At 40.8% G+C, this 9692-nt stretch overlaps 2 protein-coding genes across 2 annotated transcripts; one reads left to right on the top strand and one right to left on the bottom strand.

Annotated features, from left to right (window-relative positions):
- Window positions 1-773: 773 nt before the first annotated feature.
- Window positions 774-3427, bottom strand: LOC115741831. Its single transcript, XM_030675837.2, has 3 exons — window positions 3003-3427; window positions 1418-1525; window positions 774-1327 (listed from the first exon to the last, which is right to left on the bottom strand). Exons 1-3 carry the CDS (start codon window positions 3315-3317, stop codon window positions 1016-1018), a joined length of 735 nt encoding a protein of 244 aa, XP_030531697.1. The 5' UTR covers window positions 3318-3427; the 3' UTR covers window positions 774-1015.
- Window positions 3428-6750: 3323 nt separating this feature from the next.
- On the top strand, window positions 6751-7664 carry LOC115741832 (RING-H2 finger protein ATL70). Its single transcript, XM_030675838.2, has one exon. The coding sequence runs from the start codon at window positions 6937-6939 to the stop codon at window positions 7474-7476; it is 540 nt and encodes a 179-aa protein (XP_030531698.1). The 5' UTR covers window positions 6751-6936; the 3' UTR covers window positions 7477-7664.
- The last annotated feature ends 2028 nt before the right edge of the window (window positions 7665-9692 follow it).

Below are 9692 nucleotides of genomic sequence, written 5' to 3'. Positions count from 1 at the left end.
AGACACATTCATTATAGTAAGTACTATTATTACCTTCATCACTTCGTTGCTTGGATATCTAAACCCAAGGAAGTTTCTACTAACAATCTGGCAACAAAAAATTGGATATACATTAGTTCTGATGACATTAGCTTCAAGAAAACATTAAGATGTCAAGGGATCCCTCAAGGCATGCTTCGAGCTTGGTTCTTGCCACTTGTGAAATTAAAGAACTTGCCATCAATATAGTCAAAATCAAAGTGACTAAAAAGTTTCTTAAAGCAGTAGTTAACAAGATCGTGTTAATCAAATATCAGATGATCCATTTATCAAATTGAGAAATAGAGCATAACATTAAAAAAAGAAAAGCAACTCTAATCAAGTAGCTTTCTCCTTCTCCCTTACCATAGTTCAGATATTTTTCTTCTTTCCTTTTTTTTTTTCTTTTGGCCGTTCATAGTTACTGAAAATCTTGACAGTCACCTAACTCCTTTATAAAGACCTGAAAACAAACCATGAGAGTCTTAACCTTTCTCTTGACTAAACATAGAAGCTTACTCGTAGTCATAATTTTCAGCAGGTTGCCAGACTGCAAATGATCCAAGCAATGATCAGAGAACAGGTTCCAAACATGAAAATTTGGCTGTTCAGTGTGTTGAACATAGATGTCCCTAGTGTCTTGAAATTAAGACTTCAACTGGACTTCCTAACATACTTCTCTATGTTTATCACAAGGTCAGTATTCCATGCATTTCCATTATGTGGGTATTTCACAGGGTTGACGAGCAAGATGTCCCAAAAATAGCCAATACCATTATGAACATGGTCCAAACAACTTCAACTCATTAAGCAGCATACATAAGTTGTCAACAAGTCCTCACAGTAGCAGGAGGACAAAAAAAATAAGTGGCGACAAAGAACTACAACATCATACTTCAGTGCAAGAATTCCAACAGAAATAGGGAGCTAGTTATGAACATAAATGTACAACAAGATCGCGTCAAGCACGAGAGGATCAAAAGAAAGTTGAGCACATTTAGAATATTTTGTTATACTGACTAGTTAGAGAATCTTTTAGATTTGAATAAAGTCCATAGAGAGAGTATTGACGAAGTTTTTCAACTTCATACCAAGAATTGAGTACTGAGAAGTGCTTATCTGTCCCTGAAAATGCCAGTTGAATACCAAGGCTGCAATCTACAGAGCCTCCATGGCTTTTACAGTCTGATGTTTTGAGTGCACAGTCTTGATTATTAAGGCAGACAAAGTTTGAGTTCCCTGAACATGAAGAACACCCATCTCTTTTCCAGTACAGGTTTTGCAGCCTTCCCTTCTTAAACTCAAGCACCTGCATCAACCACAGATCGGCCGCTTTACTGGATGTTTAAGTAGAGTGATTATGACAGACGCCAAAAAAGGATCAGAATCTTTTGCTTACAAGAGTAAAGCTGGTTACGGTGTACGTGCTGTTGGCAACAAAAGCAGGGAGAGACCTTGCAGCATATTTTCGACCAGCAAATGCAACCATGTATCCACCACTATTGTCCTGAGAAGAAAACGATGCATCTGAAACTGTATGTATCATAAAGTATGCGCACTTTTAGATTTTGCCTTAAGACATGCAAAAGGTTGATGATAACACAGGATAGCGAAAGAGAAGTTCAAATTCTGGCGCTACCGGTGACTGTGTCTGAAATGGACAAACTCATTGACCAAACTTATAATATGAAAAATCAATGGAGAATGAAGAAACGGTAGCAAATTGTTCGCTAGGAGAAAACTGTAACGAGATAGCCAATCAATCGCTCCACTATGGCACTTGGAGCTAGTGGTGATGTGCACAAAAATATGCTTTATGCAGTCTAGTAGTTTTGTACAGTTTCAGAGTACTTGTAACCTCCTGTCAAAACATTCTGAAAGACATTAGTTCCACTCTGCATCTTTGACAGGGTTTGAAAGAACATCACATATCCAGAACAACAGAGTCTCCAGTTTTTTCCTTTATAGTGGTTTATCAATGAATGAAAACTTCAGGATACAAAAGCCAAGCAAACTACCTATCCACACAGTTAAAAGGATTCTTAAGTTCAAATCTAATGAGTTAGTCATTCATCTTGAACCAGATTTTTTTCCCAAGTTAGCAGCAAGAGAACACCACAAATTGAGTCAAAAACAAGGAATGACAAAAGGATGAACTTACAGTCCTAACCTAGAAAGGGCTTGTTATCCTGATCTGAAACAAAAGACCAAGAAAGATTCTGAAGGATCACGAAGCATCCAAGGACATAATATACCCAAAAAATTAGAGGAGAAGCTTCATACGAACTCATATGCCCTGCGGGTTCCTAACTTACAAGAAATGCTATCACCTTGCGAAGATGCCAGACCTAACAGAGAAACAAGACATAGGCCACAAAATCCACAGCCATGCCGTCCAATCTTTCTAAATTGAATCAAGACTCAAGATGCATAATCAGCAGAGAAGCCTAATTAAGATAATATTTTCGATTGTGTAGACACCAAGAGTGGCATATGGTTATCAACACGAAGTTCGAAAACAAAACAGTTAAACAAACTCTAACCAAACAAATTTAGACAACAAACCATGAAAACCACCAAGTTGTGGTGAAATCATTCCATTAGACAACAAACCATGAAAACCACCAAGTTGTGGTGAAATCATTCCATACTCTGTCCTCTGTGTGTGCATATATGCGTCTGTATGCACGGGCGAGTGCGTGTATTTTAAATGATTTGGGTAAATTCCCAATTAACAGCTCTTTAAAGCAAAGTCCAGCTAAAACGAACTCGCCAACTTCCTAAAATCATCAAAGAACTACAAAGGCACAATTAGAGAGAAGCATATGCAGAAGCAAGCACAAAAATTTTAGCAAATTCCACAGCTCATTCAGAAATCACATCCAATTAACCAATCATATGAGCTAACTAAAGAAAAAGGCAAACCCCAACGAAGCAGCTTCCGGGCTAAATCGATAGTGACCGTAGAGGAGGATGCAACTGACCGGAGAGAAGGAGGAGGTGTTGATGGTGAGGAGGGAGATCTCGTCGACCTTGGGCCGGAAAACGGCGATCGGAGAACTCGAGGAGGAGAGAGAGAGCCTGTTGTCACAGGGCGAGAGCTGGTGGGTGCTGTTGTAGAAGAAGGAGGTCCTCGGAGCGAACGCTATAGCGAAGCTGAACCCGTCCGATCTCTGTACGGTGGTGTCGGAGCACGGCGAGTACACGCCGTTCGTGTCGCCCGATTGAACAGCCGCCAGCCACGACGAGGCCGCGAGGACTAGCACGGCGTTCACCAGGAGATTGGAGGGCGACCCCATGGTCGGTCGGAGCTTGGCGGGACGACGGCTGGGTTTCACTTCGCTTTCGGCCGAAGTCAACGATAATCCTGCGAGTTTCTATGTCTTTGTTGTCCTACTTTGGTCTGGTCTGGTCTTGTCAGGAAGTGAAAACCTACGATGGAGAAGACGACGGCGGTCGAACCAAGGTGGGCCTGCATTTGGGCCGTACAGGCCCATATTTCACTGACTCTGGCCCGGTACGAGGATTGAGGACTCCTAGACAACAATACATCATTCTCTTCGAAGACCATGAAGAATTACATCCGTTTGTTTCCCATAATGTTACAATTCTGAAAAATATTACATGTGAAAATGCATAAAAAATAGTAACATTCTTCGATATTTGACTAAAAAAATAACAGGAATTTTTCATCGCTTGGAAAGGAAAATGGTAATATTTTCAATATTTGGCTGAAATCTGTAGACTCGAGCATCGGCACGTGATACCGTGCCCGGCCTCCATGGACCTCGGTGCCAAGGACCTAGAAATGAGCGTCTATGCCCAAGTGTAGAGTTTCCGATCCAACATTGTTATTGAGTCATATTTTGAAAAATGATTTTCAATTTTTTAAAGAGGAAATCATTTTCCTAAATGTAGGAATAGGATTTCAATTGATCCATTTTCCTAAGTGATCCAAACAAAATGAGAAAAATGTTATCGCGGAAAATATTTTCAGTGAAACAAACGAAATATTGAAAGTTAAATTGAGGGTGGTACATTTCGTATTGAATATATAAAGTTTCAAAGTGAAGAGGAAATTTGACTTGCTCAACTCATCTATGTGATTCGATCAAAAAAAAATCTCATCTATGTGAGATTTTGACGTATTTACAATTATGATCTTTAATGATTGGGATTGATTTTCTTTCCGTTGTTTCATCTTTCCCCTTTATCTTTGAAGATGCTAAATCCTTGATTCTAAACAATAAACGTGCAAAAAAACATGCCCAAACCTAACTTGTATCACCGATCGGATGATGCATCATACAAGGGACATACTATATTGTCCACTGATTAGATGTCAACTTTGCATTTCGAGAGTTCCCTTGCTTCTATTCCAATGAGAGCACGGTTCGTTTTTCTCTCTTTTCTGTTAGTTTCTTACTGGTAGAATGAATAGGGGAGAAGTTACATTGTTTCAAGGGTGATAACTCACATTTCAAAAGTAATTCAAGTAATAACTCCCTTTGCACTTATCAACAATGAATGGGGGGATGCGGTAGTCTATATGGGCAGGCCACCGTAACCCCCCATGGAACCCAACATGTCCGTATCGAAAAACGAAGAACACTTCTAACAACAATGTCGAACATGGCAAAAACGATTCAATTAGTGTATGTATGATCAAGAAAACAAATTATTAGCTACGATACCATTGAAGGATACTTAATCCTTAATTCTAAACAATAAATGTGCAAAAAAACATGCCTAAACCTAATTTCTATCAACGATCGGATGATACATCACACGAGGGACGTACCGTATTGCCTACATATTAGATATCACCTATGCAATCTCGAGAGTTCCCTTGCTTTGATTGCGGTTCAACAGTAGAATGGGAGAGCGTCGTTCGTTTTTCGTTTTTCTCTACTTTCTGTTAATTTCTTACGGGCAGAATGAATAGGGGAATAGTTAGGTTATTTCAAGGGTGATAACCCACGTTTCAAAACTAATTCAAGTGATAACTACCTATGTACTTATAAAAAATGAGTGAGGGGGATGCGGTAGTCTACATGGGTGGACGACTGTAACCCCCCATGGAGCCCAACATGTTCATACCAAAAAACGAAGAACACTTCTAACAACAATGTCGAACATGGTGAAAATGATTCAATTAGTGTACGTATGATCGGGAAAACAAATTATTGGTTCCGATACCATTGAATGATACTTAATCCTTGATTATAAGCAATAAACGTGCGGAAGAATACGCCTAAACCTAATTTCTATCGCTGATCGGACAATACATGACGCGAGGAACGTACCGTATTGTCCATAGATTAGATGTTGCCTATGCCGTCTCGAGAATTCTCTTGCTTCGATTGTGGTTTGATGATAGAGATGAGAGCGTCATTCGTTTTTCTCTATTTTCTGCCAGTACAGAATGAATAGGGGAGGATTTACGTTGTTTCAAGAGTGATAACCCATGTTTCAAAACTAACTGCCTCTACAGTTATCTATAGTGAGTGGGGGATTGTCGTAGTCTACATGGACGGACCACCGTAACCCTTTATGGAACCCAACAATCTTCCACTAGATAAAGCCATGTCTCCACTGACTTTCTTAGCACTTTTATCCCCTGCCGACCTTTGCGTCATCAATGCCAAGCAACTCCGAAAAGAAAAACAAGATGTATAGAAGGATAATTGATGAAACAGCTTTCGATATACTATGTCGGCTCTGCACAAGCAAATTAAAAATGTGAGATCCTTGCTAAAAGCTTAAATTGTTAGATGAATGCACGTGATGCATTAATTACACTATTAAAAAAAGAGCCTCGCCATGTTGCAACACAGTCAATAGTTTCTCGATTCTACTAACATCTTCGGAGCATAATAAATCTTCTTGAATCACGTGATTTTGCAGCCTTGACGCAGTCGTTAAATTCTATGATAAAGAAACCTAACAAGCCCCAGGAAAAGCAAGAAGAAGCAAGAAGGTGCAGCACCAAGTGGCTCCAAACTCGACGCCAAACCACATCACGACGGGGCATATTCGTGTCGCCGTTTGCTAGAAGCGGCCATGCACGAGCTGTAATAACGTGCACGTAACCTTTTAATAACAAAAACAACACTTGCAAGTAATGAGTTGATCAAAGTAGTAGGTACCCTTTCATCGTCGTCTGATGTTTTGCCTTTCTCACTTTCTTTCTTGGATTATTATAGCATCTTTAATTTTTCGAGAAGAAAGTAGCTAGTCTGACAAGTATTGTGAATTATTTCGCTTACACGATTTCTCAATCAATTAGCGTTTTAAACAAAACACGCGCTGATAATACGTAGATGTACGATTGGGATTGTACCGTCCATGACAATCTGTGGTTAGACGTAGATTTGATCGAGCTCTAGCGGCGGACATTGAGCTCGACCTAACTCCGGTCGACCTTGATCAAGATCCGGTCGAGCTCCTCCATCGGCGGCGGTGTCCAGCTCAACCCTTGGTCGATCCCGGCCATGTACTGGGAGGAAAAGCTGCTGAGAGATTCTGAAACTTCAAATTGACATATCTAATGATAATCACTCTAATTTTTCTGTATGTATATCCCAAGTTCGTGCAATAAAGAAAAGGCTTTGCAGGCGCAACCCCACATGGAGGCCAAAAAGCGTTGACGTACCAAAGGAGAAAAACCTAACTGATCTTCGTTTTCTATTCACAAAGTACTTCTTTCGAAGCAACTAGACTTTTGACATTTTTGAATTCATACGCATTTGCCCCAATCCAATCTCCATCATTACGTGTTCATACCATTGACTTTCGAATTCTTAATCTCCCAAGCAAAGGCCCCTTGCTTTGTGCCGTGGCCATGGCTGACATACACCCCCCTTCAAGCCGATCTCACCACCATATTGACCGTTGAATCGCGGGCCGCTTGGGGAGATGAACGCAACCACCACCGGCTCAGGCGGGTTCCTCAGCGGCAACAACATCGGGGGCCTTGGCTACGGCATTGGGGTCTCCGTCGGGATCCTCCTCCTCATCACCACCATAACCCTAGCCTCTTACTTCTGCACCCGGAACCTCCAGACGATGACGGCCTCCTCCTTACCCTTCGCCGCCAACCAGAGGGTGCGGCACCTCCACCGCTGGACGCCCCCGCCCGATCCGGAGCAAGCCGTCATCATGGAGGTGGGCCTCAACGAGGCCACCATCGCGGGCTACCCGAAGCTGCTCTACTCGGAGGCGAAGCTCGAGAAGAAGGGCTCAACTGCGAGCTGCTGCACGGTCTGCTTGGCGGATTACAAGGGCGCCGACATGCTCCGGGTGTTGCCCGACTGCGGCCACTTGTTTCACCAGAAGTGCATTGACCCGTGGCTGCAGCTGCACCCTACGTGCCCGGTGTGCAGGATGTCGCCTCTGCCGACCCCGCTCTCGACGCCGCTCGCGGAGGTGGTTCCGCTCGCAAGTAGGAGAGATTGAACCATATATAGATCCTCATGAAGAAGGGTGTAGGATTCTGAATTAAACATGTTTATGGACGAATTGGTTCCCCTGTAAATGAACTCACCTTCTTCTCTGTAGGGATATTCATTCTTCTTCTTCTTCTTTTCCCAGCTTATACTGCAGTTTTCCTTGTGCGATTAGCCTCATATTCTTTTTGGATCTCCAGAACTTCTTCAATGTTCTCTTCATGTTTTACTCTCTTTTTTCCAGCTCATATTGCACACATCTCCTTGTATCAGATTCAAAATTCCTTGGAGTATATTGATGGAGCTGCATCACCAATCTCCCGTAGCCTAAAGAGTAATTTGTTCAGAAACTCTCTCACGGATTATTCGAAGAAGACTTCTCGTTTGACGAAAATCTTTTCTTTGGCAGAAGATTCAACTGGGAAAGATTCTTGAACATGATCCGAAGCCGAACACAGCCGATATAAACCACTCCGTAAAGCACCAGATCCCAACAACTGTGTCAACCCAAAGATAACTGAACTCTACTCTCACCAAAAGCAAATGAAAAAAAAACCAGTTTTGTCCAAACACTGGAAGAGAAAGCAAAATTTGTTGCGAGAGAAGGAACATAAATGGTATTTTCTAAGACAAAGTTCAGAAACAGACTCTTTAAGTCAACCTAAAAACACCCATTGACTCGTCGGCAGCTTCTCAGTTTATTCACGACTTTCAGCTTGGTCAGACTGATTTGGTTGCCTTGTGCTGACCTATTTCCTTTCGAATCACCTGTTTATCTAACCAAGACTTATATGATTTAAAGCAGTCTTTCTTCAGTGCCCTTTCTTGTTGCAGAAGAAACACTTGACAAACTTTCTTTAATGGCAGCTTTGGGACCTTCCATACCACTATTGTGATCATCACCACGCCTGTTTAAGTCATCAAGTTCGCAAGGTCTGGTCATGGTGGGGAGTGCAGTGGCAAGCTCGACGAAGCTGGGCAGCAAATCAAGCCGACCATGCCATATAGATATAGTTCATCAACAAAATGGCGCGGTTCAAAGGCGGGATCGCGCTCTTATCGATCTTGTGTGGAGCACGACGACTAGGTGTAATCTACCTGACCATAACTGGGATGAAGCTCTTGTGACTGTCATATGGACCCTAAACAAAGTCACCCAGTAAATCTGTACCTAGAACAACTTGTGCAGTTCTGGACCGAAAGAAAACCTTCCGCTAACCATTTTCTTGTTCGGGGGTTGTCTGCTGAGGTGAACATCTGTAACCCATGTGAGAAAAGGCTGATGATAGAACTTCTCCTATCATACATCTGTCAAGAAATAAACGGTAAAAGTAAATTAAGGGTGTACCGACCCAAAAAAAAAAAATTTAAGCGTGCCTTTATTTTGCGAATAATGAATAATTTTAAAAGATATTTTTCAAAATAGTCGCTTGCATCGCTCACAAAAATGAACTAAAGAAAAATATTTTCATCGCCTATGAAAATATTTAGATATAAATTATTGTAAATAATGAAAATATCTTCCATTACCTAATTATTTCAAGTGATGTGAACGGTCAATTTATGGAATTTTTTTTTCAAATCACTCATTTTTCGTAAAACAAACAAACCGACTTTCTTTGACGTAAGCTACTCCTAACCATCTACCGGGTACTAGAGGATAGGTCAATGACTTGTTGCTTAGTATCTTTTTCATTTTTATTTTTTATGTTGGTCAACCCCAATTATGTATCCATGGAGGTAGCTCAACTGTCAATGAATCTTCCTAAAAATGTTTATCAAGTCTTAAGCATTTCAGTTCAAGCAAATACTAAATTAAAACATTATTGAACACCTAATTAATCCTAGTAATTCATTTTTTTTTTCGTGTCAAATGTCCTCATGATGCCTTTTTAGTGTTAATATATGAAATATAATCTGCATTATCTTTTACAAATTAAAATTTTACAGTAAAAAATGATACACTTTACTTTATCCTTGTATTCAAAGCTACGATGGCCTTGCCCAGTGGCCGGTGAGCTCCGGAGACCCTCGCCGGCCAATGGAAGAAAAAAATAAAAAGAAGAAAAAGAAAAAAATTTGCAAAAAATTTAAAATATTATTAGAAATAATCCACGATAACGTCGGACGGCCAAATAAACTGAATTAGTACAAATGCAAAAGATTTATTACTCAATTTGTAAAAAAAAAAAAAAGATTGAATTGACACAATTGTAATAGATTTAG

The sequence above is a fragment of the Rhodamnia argentea genome, chromosome 7 (genome assembly GCF_020921035.1).
Source record: "Rhodamnia argentea isolate NSW1041297 chromosome 7, ASM2092103v1, whole genome shotgun sequence".
Lineage (NCBI taxonomy): Eukaryota > Viridiplantae > Streptophyta > Magnoliopsida > Myrtales > Myrtaceae > Rhodamnia > Rhodamnia argentea.
Note: the sequence above shows the minus strand (reverse complement) of the source record. Positions and strands in the feature narration are given on the sequence as shown.

Bases quoted from the DNA above. Each gene is read 5' to 3' on its own strand.
- LOC115741831 (XM_030675837.2), bottom strand. From the start codon at position 3,317: ATGGGGTCGCCCTCCAATCTCCTGGTGAACGCCGTGCTAGTCCTCGCG. The intron at 1,526-3,002 runs GTCAGTTGCATC...TTTTCTTCTCAG, and splicing joins ACACCTCCTCCTTCTCTCCG to GACAATAGTGGTGGATACAT. The intron at 1,328-1,417 runs GTAAGCAAAAGA...TGGTTGATGCAG, and splicing joins CCGTAACCAGCTTTACTCTT to GTGCTTGAGTTTAAGAAGGG.
- LOC115741832 (XM_030675838.2), top strand. From the start codon at position 6,937: ATGAACGCAACCACCACCGGCTCAGGCGGGTTCCTCAGCGGCAACAAC.